Source organism: Anneissia japonica, unplaced genomic scaffold, assembly GCF_011630105.1.
Source record: "Anneissia japonica isolate Jap-2015-1 unplaced genomic scaffold, ASM1163010v1 scaffold199_len4679917_cov187, whole genome shotgun sequence".
NCBI lineage: Eukaryota > Metazoa > Echinodermata > Crinoidea > Comatulida > Comatulidae > Anneissia > Anneissia japonica.
In genome coordinates, this window is record NW_022686322.1 from 2,007,487 (window position 1) to 2,024,742 (window position 17,256).

Consider the following 17,256-nt stretch of genomic DNA (forward strand, 5'->3'; position numbering starts at 1 on the left):
GGGATGCACTTTCTTTTTTGGCCTTATTGGCCTATCACATACAGTTTCAAGTTGTCATACCCCAAGTTTTACCATTTACTGCTACACTAATGTGATAATGATCATTCAATTCTGTTCTGTATGTTCTTTTGTAACAACTCTGTGAAAAGAAAATATAAGCAACTAGGTGTTTAAAAAAAAACATAGCACAACTCTTTCAAGTATTTATGTTCTTACAAAATACTTTAACTCATTCATTAAACTGGCTTAAATTAAGGTTAAAATCCTTCCTGGGTTCAAATTTGTAGTCACAGCACATGTATACATTTTTGATAAATTTAAATCTTCGCGAAAGCGTGGGCTAGCTCATGAACCCTGATTCAGTCATTCACGAAATGCTGCCGCGTTTCTATGCAAATCATGAATACAAATAGAAAGCTACGTTCCATTGTATGATTAATACGACTTCGTGTTCACATGTTCACGGGTTGGGAACGCTTGTACGATTCGGAGCATTGTCAATATTTCTATATTATCATCGGACACGATGCTGGTTTTCACATGAATTGAAACTCGTTAACACAAATAATAGAGTCACTGTATACGTCCCAGGGTATGAAAATGCGACTTCGTGTTCACAGGCTGGGAACGCTTTTTACGGATGGGAGCACTGTCAATATTTTAATGTTTATCAATGAACATGATGTTGGGCGACGTAGTAGGTAGGCTTAGCTAGTACGTAGGCTTAGCTAGTACGTAGGTAGGCCAGCATTTTAAACTATCTTCGGCCTTTTTAGCTCTGTAACAAGCGAAAAGAAACGAATAGGATCCAAGGAAATATTTTCGTTCGTATATTTTTGGGGGACTTTTGAGTTAGTTTGTGTTAGAAATGAAAAATTAAAAAAAATAAAAATGTTGGGTCCCCCTTTTCAAAAAATTTAAAAGAGACAATAAAATGATAATTTATTGTCATTTTGAGATGATCAATTTCTTTCATAAAATCATGTGTTAATCCTCTCCCTATACCTATGTTTTATAAATCTCATGAAAATTATGAACAAAAGGTTAATAAGAAATAATCAATTTTATAAAATATTTTCCCAATACTGAAGTTGATTGATTTTGAATGAAAGAATACTGTACAATTTTTTTTAGCTACATTTTCCAACCTTATCAGTCATTTTAATGACATAGTTTTTCCTCTTGCTTCCAGCTATCTTTATCTACCTGCTTGTTTTTTCAAATGAGTGAATGAAGTAGGCTTATCTACCGTAATTTATTCTTCAACTAGAAACTAAGTATTACAGAAGATGCAAAGTTAACGAGAGGGTCATAGAATATACATATGATGCAAGACATTTCAGATAAATATATGCACATCCTTGCAGAATATAAATAAATAAGCATTATGGCAGACCTCATCAAAATGATGCATAATAAACATGAAGGAATAAAGATCAAAGAAGATAAATGAAACAAGTATGGAAATGAAATTAAGCACTGATCACAACGGATTATGATCCTAACTTTGGTTTAACGCTGAGGGACAGAAAAATTTGTATGCATACAGTACTACAACTTCTAGGGAAATATTGCTGGTTGTAATAGTTGTGTAAGTTTACAATAAACCCAAAATCACAGCAAATCACAAGATAAATAGGTCTGCATGTTTATATTTTCAGTGAACCGAAACATATCTTGCTCTAAGGTGAGTTGAATGTCCAAGTGTTCAGGCAGTGGGGCGGCAACCTACAGTCATATTATAGGCGCTGGTTCGAGCGCCTATAAGAACTATAAAACCATAGGCCCAATGTACACAATTGGCTCATGTGCACTTAAAATTACCCAATACATCTTTCAAGACAAGTAGGGAGTTACCCTGGTGTATTGGTCCATATAGCCTCTGTTGTGGGCAGGAGAGATTAGCTAGTACCGGTTTATAAAATGTTTTTTTTTTTAATAGGAACAAGGTCAGGTCACAATCTGACAGTTCTCACTAGAACTAGAACGACTTGATATTATTTCAACCACGTGCAAGTAAATGGCAGAAAACAAAATGTTCTTTAACACTGTTTATAGTTTCCCCTTTTGAAATTTCAAATTGAACGCTGAGGTACATTAACACAACATCTAAATGACGGTGTCAAAAAACACAGTGCGTACTAGTAAACAGATGGCACTTGTCTCGCATAGTAAAAGCTTGCTACTAACTTTTTCTGCACACAATCTGAAGATATGCACATTAAATGTAGATAAATTCATCAACAGTGAAGATTGACCTGGACAAAATTTCCCGGATAAAATTGCTTTATATGATATATGGTGAGAAAAAAAAAACAAAAAGGATTAACCAGTGAATAAATCATATTAATTCCAAAATTAGATTAGAGTGTGATATTTTTAAAAATATCGTTTTTGGGGACACATTTTTTTCAATAATTTCATTGTTTTTTAGTATAATATTTCTTGGTGAACTATGATACAAACTAACACATATTTGGAAGATTTAGAAAGATTTGATGTAAATGCAAGTTCTTGGCCATTTTTGTGTGCTATTTTTAGAACATTCTTTAGTTTGCATCATATCATGATGATTATATTTATGACTGCAATGCTAATGGTGGAATTTCTAGCATTTAGCAAAGATTCTATGAAGCTTTTAAGCATCTCTGTGGGTATACTTTAATTTGACCTGCCTTTATCATGGCAAATAATGTGATAATGTATTGTAATGTAATTAATATAATCGGACTTGTTACCGCAGAATGTGCCGTTGACGCAACGTTCCACGAATAAGTGCACTAACAAGAAAGAACCGCTAAACAATAAAACATTTTATTTGATACAGACGTTAAGTGAAATTTAATTTTAAAAGGTGGTCAGAGTGTTGAAAAAAATCAAAATAAAACACCAGCAAAAACATATCTGACAAAATATTTAGGCAGAACAGGAAATGAAAATAAAATATTATTTATGAATAAATCAATTTCAGTGCACCTGTATTAGGTGAAATAGACATAATAGTGCCTTTTGGTTGCCTTCATAATGGTATTGCATTGTCCTAAAGAATGTGAGATTGCAACTTAAACAATTACAGTAATTGGATGATAGATAAATGATTTATATCTACTGAATTGTCAGTCCTTATTATGACTTCAAGGCAATGACAGAATAAAAATAAATTACAAAGAAATTTTTCCTAAAATTTCCATTCTTTTTTCAGTGACAAACCAAAAAAAGTTTCCTTTTGGAAGTTGATAACTTTGAATTCTATTTTTTTTAAAAGAAAAAAAATCAACGAGTACCGGTAATTTGAAATGATATCTGAAATAAAGGAAGAGAAAAGAGACATACTGTAAATGTCGGAGATTGTGAATCAGTTTATATGGAATTTCATTTTCATCTCACTTTATAATACTGTACAATTATGGTGATGTTTCTGAGTGTTTTGAATAATTAGGAAGAGGCATGATACCAAAATAATGTTTGGCTATTACATTACATATACTGAGATTAATAAATTTTAAACTTATTATATATCATTTGGGAGTTTATTCTATACTTAGTAATATGAAAATATGATCAGGATAAAAATATTCTATTTTTAACTTACATGAAGGGTTGTTGAATTGTGAAGAAAGGAATTTTTTGTACAGTATTACAGGCATTAGCTGGTAAACTTTATTTGTATCAGTTTTGTAAGTTATGAATAGCTAAACCCCCTCTAATTAGGCCAAATAAAAAAAAATTGTGTTGGCCACGCCCAATCGACCCATTTTTTACAAAATTCAGGGTGGGATTTTAGCTTTTTTTTTTTTTTTGACTAAAAGATAAGGCTGGAATAGCCTTGGACTAGGATGGGGGGGGGGGGAGACAAGGCCTAGCCTTAGCCTATTTTGGTGCATGGTATGAGATGTAAATCCAAAATTGTTGTATTATTTATGTATTTTCTACCTTTTAAGCATAAACACATTTTTGGTTAAAAAAAAAAAAATAAATAAGTTTTTCTACCAACCTACCCATTTTTGGATTTTCCCAAAATGTGGCCAACACAATTTTTTTTTTTTTTGGCCTTTATGGACATGAATCTGAAGTCAGTCATTGTAATGGCATATTGTACATTTAACTAGACATTAAAAAAAAAAAAACCATGTAAAAAACAATTTGTTGATAAATGACAGAACATTTATGTACACAGTATACTCATCATTACTTTAATGTGCATTAAGGTAATGTCTCTACTCTGTCATCTTTCCAACCTGTACATTAGATAATGTGAATTCAGCAAACGAATTCAGCAAGCAAGTTGGGATCATTAAACATCAGGTTTTCCTAGCCAAACCTATCAGGCAATTGGCAATTTTCAAAAAAATTTTAATACTTGCAATTTGTGGTTTGTGTGCACTGTAATGTGAATGACATTTGATGACATCAGATGAATGACAAATGATGTTTAAGGCTTAATTGTTAATTGTTATTAACAAGTTTATAAAATAGGTCTACATCCACTGAAGCCGAGAAGGGGTTGGTGGGCTAGTACCCTTGGACCCAGGCCTTGCTTGTGACCTGTTACATAAAATTACATTTTTCCCCAAGACCTAATTATATTGTAATTGATAAAATTAAGCATCTAAACACATAATATAGGGAGTAGTCTTCCCCCTCACTTAAACCCACCACCTGCTCTGTATCCTTGGGCTCTGCTGGGCACCTTTATTGGCATTCAGACACTACTATTGGGGCCTCAGCATATACGCTTCAAGGCCCAGATCTGCTGCAGAAGGCCCTAGCTACATTTTTTATTCACTTTTTTAAGTAAAATATAAGTGAAAAAAAGAAAAGACTGCTACAAGAATTGATCCAGCGACCTTTCTGAGTGCAATTAGAGTGTTGTTCTGAGCTCTTCCAACTACTATACTATAAACAATCTCGGTTTTAACAAATGGCATAAAAAAAACCTATGGCCAAGCTATAGTAATTTTATTTTTAGATTTATATTCTTTAATGAATGGAAATATATTTATCGTCATCATCAACACCATCGATAACCATAAAGCTTATTTTCTTTTTTTGCATACCTAGGTAGTTTTACATTCTAAACAGGTATGATTGATGGCTTAAAATTCACTATCTATCGTGAATTATTTAATTTAAAATAACCTCTGTTACTCCGAGAGATTGATTCACAAGTTGTTTCTGGTTATAGCTGCATACGAAGTGTAGAAACTATACCTGTGCCATGTTTTTAATTCAGGTATTACATGTATTCATGAAAACTGGGCACACAATGTGCCAACGGTCATCAGCCTATGTGATTCCCACAGAGAAAGCAGCATACAACAAGGAGGCATATGCAACGGATTGTTTTGAATGACAATCCGCTCAGTCTGCCAACGAGCATTGCGTCGTCAAGTGCTCAGAGAACAAATGGGTTCGTAGGCCAATGGTCGTATGTACGACCGTTGTGCGACAAAGTGTGTGCATGGCAAAAATAAAATAATAATGAAAAATAATAGCAATAACAAACATAATTATCATTTATCATTTATCTTTATGTGGGTTTATATAAATTTAATGCTTAATCTAAGGTATGTTTTGTTTGAATCTTTTTCAGATAATTTTTTAAGAAGGCCCAAGAGCATAGAAGGGTCATCCGTTCATTATACCATTGTTCAAATACATTGCAAATGTTGCTGTGTGTATTTTGTTATGTTCAGTACAGTAACTTATGTTCAGATTTTTGGACATATCCAACTCAGTAGAATGTGACTGTACCACAGTATCACCAAAATCAGTTTCATCCTCATTATTATCACCATCATCTTCATCACCACTACCACATTATGCTAACTACCATTATCATCATCCAAATCACCACCATCAATATTCATCATCTACCTGCACCTTATTACAATCAGTTTTATTCTCATTATCATCACCATAATCTTCATCATCACTACTACGACTAACACCGTCATAATATTTTTGACTGCACTACTACCCTACTACCATTATGTTAACTACCATGATCATCATCCTAATAACCACTATCAGTGTTCATCACCACAGTATCACCAAAATCAGTTTCATCCTCATAATTATCACCATTATCTTCATCTAAGCTAACTGCTGTACGATTATCATCATCCAAATTACCACCATCAATAATCATCATCTACCTGTACCTTATTACAATCAGTTTTATTCTCATTATCATTGAACCATAATCTTCATCATCACTACTACCACTATGCTAACTATTATCCAAATCACCACCATTAGTGTGTACATCACCTCCATATCACCAAAATCAGTTTTATCCTCATTATAATCCACCATCAGTATTCATCACTACCATATCACCAACATCAGTATTATCCTCAATATTACATTATCATCACCATCATCATCTTCATCATCATTACCACCATTATGCTAAGTATCATCCAAATCACCACCATCAGTGTTCATCACCTCCATATCACCAAAATCAGTTTTATCCTCATTATCATCACCATCAGTATTCATTACTACACTATCATATCACCAACATCAGTATTATCCTCAATGTTACAGTAGTATCACCATCATCGTTATCAAAATTTATAATGTCTAAACTATTCTGTAGATGGTCAGTGTAATTACTGTCTATGGTCAGTGTGAAGTACAATATAATTTTAGAAATCATATGGCTAAAAAACCATACAATATATTCTTTGAAAATATGATTTCAATAATCACATAACTTGAAGAAATACATCATAACAAATCATTGGACATGTTAATTGTGAATAAATTACTATAATATGAAGTGTGTGCCTATTTAATGCATCAAAAATGTATTAAGTATTTTGGCACTTGCACTATTAATTGTGAATAAAATTGATTATCTAAATCTACATAAGTATGAAATCAATTTTGATAAGATTCAAAGTTTATTGGCAATATACATTGTTAATCACATGACTTGAAGAAATACATCATAAAATCATTGGACATGTTAATTGTGAATAAATTACTATAATATGAAGTGTGCGGCTATTTAATGCATATCGAAAATTTATGAAGTTTTTTTCACTTGCACTATTATTGTGAATAAAATTGATTATGTAAATCTACATAAAGTATGAAATCAATTTTGATAAGATTCAAAGTTTATTGGCAATATACATTGTTAATACATGATGCAATTGATCTAAATCTACAAGTGTGCACCTATAGTTTAATTATAGCGAAACCAATACCTATCTTCCATTATCGATTGTGAATAAATCAAGTACTGGAATTTATATGAAATCATATATCAGAAACACTCATGATTAGTTTGAACAGAAATATCAGTTGTGAAAATATCAAATAACAAATCTTACCAATGACTGTTTATCAGCTTCTAAAACCCTGATTCGTTTCTCATATTTTTGTGCCAGTGCCGTAAGCTCCAGTGTATTGGCCGCATCATTTCTAACGTCTGATGGAAGGTTTCTGGAAGGCTAGAGAGTGAAAGAATGAGTAAGTACATGCATGAGTAAGTAGGAGCGATGCGGCTAACATGGATTTTGCTTCAGTTTCCAGGCAAGACTTAACAAAATCTTTGTCTAGGTGTGCATTCATGCATCACTCAAACTTGCATTTCTAAAGTTCACACTTTAGCGTGTGTGCATACAGACCAAAAATTACAGTAAGTAGTGATAGATGAAAGTATGATGCATATCATGATTATAGTGCTGTTAATGATGATGATGATGATGATGATGATGATGATGTTAATGATGATGATGATGATAATAATAATGGTGAGGCTGACCATGATATTAATATAATAATTATGATATGGAAGATGATTATGATGAAATGAAAATGATGATGATGGAAAAACAGTGATGATGATGTTGATTATGACAATCTTTGATGATGATAATAATGATGATGATGAAAGATGCTAATATTGATGAATGACATGTATGATAACAGGGATGATGATAATGTAAGCATATAATACATATGAGGCTTGCCCTCCTAAAACTAGCATCAGTTCCAAACAAAAATGGAAATTGACTTTTTAATATATTCTTATTCTCCACATTATAAGCATTTGATGGGTCATTGTTTACTGGAATCGACTTACTAATTGCCAAAGTTATAAGTAAAAGTATTATGGTTTCTCTGTACTAAAGTATACAACACTGCTACATTCTTATGCTAATTCCTCAGTTTAACAATTAACTTCCAATTCCAAACAGTGTATGCTGGTTTAGAATGGCAAGCCTCATATTACTATAATTTAAAAAATTAAAAATATGACATATGCTTTGGAATATGCAAATTCATTCTGTATGGTGGAAATATATTACAAAATATTAGAATAAACAAATATTACAGACAAAAAAATACCAATACATTTTGGCATTTACATCTGTTTTATTGTGGTTCTTATTTGACACTTTTATGTACATGATATTAAGTAAACACCAAGCATACACACATATCAGCAGTCAATGATATTGTAGTAGTAGAGAAAAGGCATTAAAATGTTTTAATATTTGCTAAGGATGCTTCGTTCAAGGGAAAATGTCACGCAAGTATTCAGATAGAATGGTAGTCTTGTTTTTTTTTTTTTTTATTAAATTGCCCTGACAAGTGAAGGATAGAACTTCAAAAAGAGATGATTACTAAAGGTTTATTATCTTTCTAAGACACAAAAAGGGAGTTCGATAAAAAACTTGGGAACAGTTTAATGAGAAACAGATTTTTTATTATTTACTGGGGTAAAAGTGGAGCTACTGTACACTCCTTTTCTCCCCAGTTTTTAAACATTCAATATCTTTTTCTTTCAGGTCTGCGACTTTGTGAGATATCAGTTTCAGTTTTTTAAACTTTGTTTCTTCAGCCAAAACTTATCAATCAATGTTCCATATTTTCTGTACACAATTACAAAATTATATTTTTGAATATTTTTTAGTAGTTTTGCAATTCCATGGAAAAAAATGATACTTTTGAAGTCCTGAGGCATACACAATTTGAAAGGTTATGCTACCTTCTCGTAATACTTAAAATATGCACATAACATTAGTGTTATATTTCGGCGAATTCTAATAGTCACCTCATTCTCTATTTAATTCAAACCTGATAATGGTTATGAACCAATGCATTTTAGTTTAGTCATTCCTTATTACTCAAGATAGTTCTGATATACCAAATTGAAATGGAATAGTTCAATATTAGATTTCATATTTTGCTAATCTCACGTAACAATTTTAATACTAACGAATACACCCACACATATTACATATTACTAAAGGTGTGTGCTAATTTTTGTCTGCGGGCCCTGAGCAGTTTGCAACGGTGGACGCTGGGGAGGGAAAACTATAATAAATTATAAGCCTCCTAGAGCAACCCCTCTCCCATCCCCTCTTACCTGTTCTTAAAAAAAAGATCTAAAATGCTATTTATAAAAATCACAAAAAAAAACTGCCATCAAACACAACATTCACACATAATGCTGAAATGCTGAGTGGAGATATTATGTATCAAGGCTTGCTAAAATAACAGTAAGGGGTGTAACTTTTTCCAACAGAGGTCAAAATTTCAAAGTAGATTTCCATATACATTTCTACAAAAATCATATGTAGAAATGTCCAAATTATTTTTTAAAATGTTATTTTGGAACTTAATCTACATTAAATCTTGACTAATGCTATGCTAAACCTGATAAGTATAATCACTTTGAGCAAAAACTATGTTTGATTTGCATTGTTCAACTGATATCATGTGCAGAGCAAAAACATTTTAATTACCATTTTTCATTTGTCATTATAATGTAGTTCATAGACTAAACATTTTTTCTTTGTCAAACTGAATTGGTCTTTCAATATTTTTAATGTAATTCCCCATATAACATAAAAGATTATACTAAAATAACATTTTTTTAAGTTCATTACCTATTGGAAAAGGAATTTGAAGTAAAACATAGTGTACAGATAACCATTAGTTAGGGTTACTTTATAATACAGTACCTGTTGTTAACATAAAAGAAGCCTCTGAAACAATTCAGAAAATCCTTTAAAAGTTCATAATAATTTGTCAATGTATTGAGAAATTTCACTTAAATGTAGATGGTTTATATCCTGAATTGTTTTCAAGCCTAAACAAAGTATGTGTGCAATATTATTTTATTATTTGATAAATTATTCTTGCAGGGTCAAGAGTTAGAAAACAATAAAATTAGGTTTCTGAATAATGGCAATCTGTATTACTGGTTACTTGTATAACAAAAAAACAAAAAAAACCACCCAAAACTTAAAATTCATTCCTATAATTTTAGTAGATCAAAACCAAACATATATAGCATGAAATTATAAAAATATTCCTAACTCTAAAATTAAAAGCAACAGAAACTATGGTATTTGAAGCCTCTGAAACAAGTTTTTTAACTTACAGGTAATTCTTTAAAAAGATTAACTTAATAGTTAGCTAGGTATAGTTTCCATTCAAGTACAGTCCACCTGTCGTGTATTTTCATACCGTGGTGGTGGGCGAAGTAGGTGAAGTTTTAGAATCCAAGACTCATTTTATACTATTATTATTTTTTTATTTTTTTCCCAATTTTTATTTTATTTAGTTATTTTTAAAAATTTAAATACCAACCCGTTTGCTAGGCTGCTCTGGGAAGGGGCGTGACTCCCATTTCACCTTATGGTGGAGTACCCAATCTCTTACTAAACTTAGTTTAAGTCATCAGTTACCCTAAATGATGATATAATAACTTTTGAGTCATAATATTATATATTATGCTCTGTTCAGATTACCAAATCTATTTGTATGCCCATATATAGTCATGATGTCCCTATATATGGTCATGATGTGAAATCATCATGACCACATATATGTCACATAGTCTGTACAGCGCTTTCAAATCTTTGTTAAGATAATATAATATTTTGAGCTAATGATACAATAATGTTTGATGATTATTAATAATATTTATTTATTTATTTTAATTTTTATTGAAATTCAGTTTACAATATAGAATAAATAATATTAAGCATGGTGCAGAGGAAACCAGGTGAAAATAAACATATACTAGTCCATCCCCTGAACAAAAATATCATTTGATGATGATAAAATAATTCAATACTGTTTGAATGGATGTGTATAATGCTGCATTAATTTAATATTGTATTTTATCACCTCTTCATATGTAAAGTGCATTGAACAAATGTAAATCTGAAAATGTGCTATATAATTAAATATTAATATTATTGTGTGCTGATTTTATAAAATTTGATTACACAATGATGTTTGATATAATGTAATAACTTACCATCTGGTTTCTCCTGGACTGTTCATAATTAGGACAAAAAATAATTGCTATGTTGTCCAAACACAGTGACATTTGTAAATCTGGGTCGGGAATATTTATTTATAATATATATATATATATTACATTAGGCTTTATATTCACAGGTATTATATTTGAAATACTTTGTTTTATGTATTTAAATAAGCAGTCTCAATGATAATTAAACCTCAATTAAAAGGGTGGTTTCAAAGGAAAGTATTAACTTGTATAAATTACACATAGAGAATATTTATATTTTTTTTTATATGAAAATAAAAACTTGTCATATGACAACTAAACACAAATGTATTACTAGAAAAAGCTTCATAGTAAAGAAAATAAACTTAATTTAAATTCAAAATTTAAAAAAATAAACTGCTTCTTTATAAATCCTATATGCTACCATTATTGATTAAATAATGCTTGTTTAAATTATGTAAACAAAATAGATTATAATTGATAACATGGTAATTATGAGTCAAGCAGTATGACAAGTAAAGAAGACCCACCCATCGTAGTACAGTATATGACAACTACAGCGTGATCCACTGTACACTATTTCTAAACAGTGCAATAATAATGCTTTTATTTACATAGGCCATACCATTGGTGTGTACAACAATGCTAATAATAAACACTGGATGAATCCTGCTCTGCTTGAGTTAAGTGTTTCAAATAGAGATTCATTGAGTAAAATCCATGTTTAAATACAAACCATAAGGAGCCCGAATAAAGAACAGATACATTTACTTGAGTGAATTTCTTTATTTCATTCTCATACAATTACTGGATTGACATGAACTATGCTTTTAATTACATCTATAATCAAGGAGCTATTATAAGCTAATTTTTAAATGGAGTCTGATCGCACGGCCCCTCGAATATAACCTCACATGAGAGTTTCTGTAGATGGGATCATGGAAGTAAAAACCTCCATGGTGGGATCAAATAGTATAGAATTTCAAGAGGTTTAACTGCCATGATTTTGTATGCACGCAATGAAACGTTAAAAAAAAGTAAGGTGATAAGGGGCGCTCTGTTTAGGAACGTCTTTTACGTTCTTTTGAAGGATGCACTCTAGTTTGTGATAGTACTTTTTTCTAAGATAATATTATGTTCCAACGAAACCCAGAGAGTTGGACCCCTTACAGTTTTATACTCTTTTGTGGAAAAAAGGACAATTTATCCATAACATGTTGGTGCTGGCAGTGCATTCTGGCTACCAGGGACACAAGGGTGGGCCAAACTCCTTGCTTTGTCTACTGAGATTGTTGAGGAAATTAAATTTTAAAGTCATAGCTCTATTTTAGACAAAGTAATGCATAGAAAAGGTTCAATAATAATATTTAACTTAAATATTAATTAAGATGAATACTGTTCAGAAAATATCTGTTAAAAACAGCAAATATATTAATGAGATATTTTTACTTATTTCATAATACCAAGGAGTATTGTACAGTGAAGCAAATATAATTTTTTGGAATAGAAATACTTTTGTTTTAAATAATGTTAAATCATAGATATTATAGTTGAATTAAAAAATCTATCAGTAATACAATAATAAATATTTTAATTATTCTTCAGAGCAAAAATTATTTTATTTAATCTAAACTGGTAAAAGGCAATCAGGTGTTACAATACTCAGTGTGGAATATTTTTAATAACATGTCTATCATACATATTCATTTCAAAATCATTCAGTTTACTGTCATATCTACCATCAATGTTTACTTTAATTTTTCTCTAAACGTAATATATTTTATATACTGTACCTGACATCCCAAGTGAGTATACAGAACAAAAATATTGTTTGAAGGTTTGCATTAATATATACAGAACAAGTTTTTCCATGATTACCCGTTTAGTGGAAAATATGTGGGTTTCAATTTAGGTCTCAATATAATGTCTAAGGAACAATATTGACACGAAATTTTATGCCATCAATCTCATGTGTTTTAATATGAAAATGAGAATAAGGTTTGAAGAAAAGATTAAATGCATTCTAACAAACCAATCCTATTTGACTTATCAAGCTAATTACTGTAATGTTGAACTGAAGCTCCAAACACTCTTTATCTCATCATTTTATTGACACTGAAAGTTCCTTTGTTTCAGTTCCTAGTTTGGCAAACAAATATTTATCACAGTACCAACAGTCCTTAAATTAAAAAAAAATGTTTACAAGGTCATGACAAGACAAGTTTTACTTATAATCATGATCCCAATGTTGGTATAATTTATTTTTATAATTCTTATACTGTAGGAGCAAATATATAGTACTTACGATTTTACAATACTGTAAAACTATTCAATCATATCACTACCAGTATTGTTGTACATTGTATAGTAGTTATGTAGTCAAGCTGAGTCTATAATTATTAATAAATCATGGTAGACTATCTAATATCATGCACATAAATTAGTAAAAAAAAAGTTTAAAAAAACAACAAAAAAAAACAGAAGAAAATGGTTGAAAATTGGATTGATTAACAAGCACATGTGCAACAATACAGTTTTACAGTTAGTATGTCTATATTGAGATCAACATGGCAACTGCCACATGGGAAAAACACATATGTTCAGTTTTTTATCACAACTGGTGATAATGGAACATACGCCAAGTAATTTACCTATGTCAATGAATATCCTTAAACATTTTCATATCTACTGGAAATTTAATGAATTCAAAAAAACATTATTTGGAATTGCAATTTATGCTTTAAAATGTGCAATTCGGAATGCGTATTTCAATTTTGATTCCAATTCAATTCAATTTGATTGTGTTTAGTATGCTATCGAGGGCAAATAACCACTTAAACAATATAGTAAAGTATGTTCATACATAAAATAATAAAACAAAAATCCTTTACGATTTACTAGAAGTTAGTTTAATGAATTAATTGCAATTAAGATGCAAATCTAAAAATAAAATAAAGAGATGAAATGTAGTTGACAGATTGTGAAAGATTCAATCATCAAATTAATATTTAAAAAAATACCTGGCAATAAAAAAAGATGAACCTTTCAATATTTTATTACAAGTAAATATTACTTTGGTGACAATTTTTACAGGTAATTCTTGAAATTGGAATTGATGAATTAGGAATTGGAATTTATTACCTTTGTATGACCTTTACAAGATGTATGTGACAATAGAAGAAGGTTAAAGATTTAATTTCCGTAAACTATGATTCCTTCATCATTTTATCTTAATTTTATTCATGGCAATTTTTAAATTTTAAATTTAATGTCAGACATTATAGTTTGTCAAAAATTAATGTAGAACTATTGAAGTACTACACATTAATTTGTTTTCCTTTTATTCAAAACAATTCAGTTTGACTTACAAACTTGTTATATAAAAATCTTCAAATTGATTAGTTTGTACCAGCAAATGGTCTACAAAAAATATATAGAAATAGAATTATGCAGTGTTCTCCCGAAGCAGATTTAGCAGTCAATTTAAAATATTTTCATTCAATTTACAATTGAGAGAGTTAACTTTCTTAAGTTACAAAGTAAGCAACTTATTCAATTCCTGTCAGTGCTGCAGACTAATTTTTTCTCACAACCAAAACAACTATGCTCCCTAAGTCTCATATTGAGATGTACAATAGTTTGTGTAAAGCATTGTGTGTGTATGTGTGTCCTGTGAAAAAAATTGTCACCAAAGTGCTGGACATTGAAATTCACTACTAGCAATCCTGGGCACATGTGTAAGTACGCAAAAAAAGGGGCACTCATGCAAATTTTTAAAGTTCATGAGCTGTAGTAATACACATAATAAATGCAAACAGAAAAAACAGACACTAAAAACACTAAAGTATTTGAATATTCTATAGAATATGAAATTTTATATGGTCAACCATGTTGAATAAAGAAATCATTTCTCATTCAACAGCGTGTATTCTTAAAAATTAGGCCAAGTAAAAAATAAGTGTTGTCAGAAAATTTTGAAAAATGTAAGACAGATTTTATGGATGTTAGAATTTTCAAATCAAGTCATTCGAAGGTAACACCGTTTGAAATGGAATCCCATCTACAAGAGCTAAAGTAGAGAAATATGCTAATAACAGCAAAATGCCCTAATCCGTTGCATATTTTGTTACAAAAAAAAGACAGCAAAATACTAATGTCGCAACATCAATTTAAAATCTGTTATAAAAATCAACTTGACATGTTTTTTTCATAAGATTGATTTAAACATGGATATAATCAATTTTGTTAACATTGTTAAATTCTTTATTCTGAATACAAAAATAATACCTAGGGGGAAAAAAACACAATGAGGTGATGATAATGATGACGATAATAATGATGATGATGATGATGATGATGATGATTATGAAAATGATCAGATGATGATGGTAATTATGATGCTAATGATTATGATCATAATTTTGATTGATTATTATAATGATTATGATGATGAATGATGATGTTAATGATAATGATAGTGATCATACTATAATGATTATTATAATTCAAAAGAAACATTTCTTTAATGAAAAACATTCATCAGGTAGTAAAAACAATAATACAACAATTATAATATTTAATATTGGTAATGATGGTTGATACAATGAAAAAAAAAAGTCTAATTTGTATTCAGCATTGACTATCAGTTCTAAGCGATACAGTACAAGTTGTCACGTACACACCTACACAAACTCATAAACTATCATTATACGTACATAAACGTATGCACATCATCACAAAATATACAACATTCTAATACAAAATCAATGCATTAGTTATTGAAAACAATTTACTTTTATAGTTATTGAGAGACGCCTATGGTTATGTGACTTTCTTATAATATCATTGTATAGTCTGAGGTAGAATAGCCTTACTGTTATTTTTTATTCTAGGTTAAATTAATCCATCAAGCATTATTGGGATCGTTCACAATTATCAACATTTTCGCAAAGTGTACAAACCATACTCTTTTTCGGTACCCCCTCCCTCCCATCTGAAAATGTGCATAAAAAATATGTAAAAAAGTGTACAAATTGGTATCCCCTCCCACCACCCCCCAGCGTAAGCGTGTTTGTACACTTGTGAAAATGTTGATAAATGTGAACGATCCATCACTTTTGTCTCTTACAAACACTCTTTTAACTACCATAGAAATAAATATTACTTGTTAGGGAGATCACAGTTTTTTTGGGGTTTTTTTCTCTGATTATTGGAAAACATTACATACCAATTTCTGTATACAGAATTAATAAGCTAGGCTTGCATTGAGCTTCATTTAGTAGGTCCACTGAGAGGGAGTGATTCACTCCAGGTTAAATTAATTTCCATGAAAAATTTCAATTCAATGGATAAGTTAATGAAAAAGAAATGCAAAACTTTTGCAATACCGAAACAATAAAAAGAAACCAATTATGCATAACACTACTGTTGAAGTCATTCATTTTTTTTTATTAAAATTTTCATGAGTACAACTTAACATAGTGTACACTAGGAGAGGGGTTAAGTTCAGTATATGTCTTTGTTGAGAGTACTTAATGTGTATGTTTTGCATGTTGGGGAAGAGGAAGAATATAGAACATTTTTATCTAAAAAAAATTTTAAAGATCAGAAAATGATGGTGAAGTGGAATGGAGATCTTCTTCTCCAAGGATCCTGTGTTCAAATACCGTGAGAACACCGGATTTGTTCTCACAACTAAAACACATCTTCACTCTGTTGTAAGCCTTGTAATCAGACTTCGCTATTAAAGGCATCAAGTTATTTCACCAACTTAAGAGGGCTCCTGAAAATTAGCCGACCTTCTAGGATACCCTATATAATTTTTAAAAAAATTGATGACCTATTAGATGTCTTCGGTGTGAACCATATTTCAAGTTCAACCAAACTAATGAAATTAAAAACTGGGGTCCTTCTGGTATAGAACCTGTCTCTTATACACAGCTAAGTATTTGAATATTCTA

General features: G+C 30.5%; 1 protein-coding gene across 1 annotated transcript in view; it reads right to left on the bottom strand.

Annotated features, from left to right (window-relative positions):
* The window catches only part of LOC117114279, a 46,883-nt gene that overhangs the window by 21,375 nt on the left and 8,252 nt on the right, over positions 1–17,256 (bottom strand). Inside the window, exon 3 of the mRNA XM_033257898.1 lies at positions 7,350–7,469. Coding sequence (XP_033113789.1) covers positions 7,350–7,469 — 120 coding nt within the window. The remainder of the gene's footprint in view (positions 1–7,349; positions 7,470–17,256) is intronic.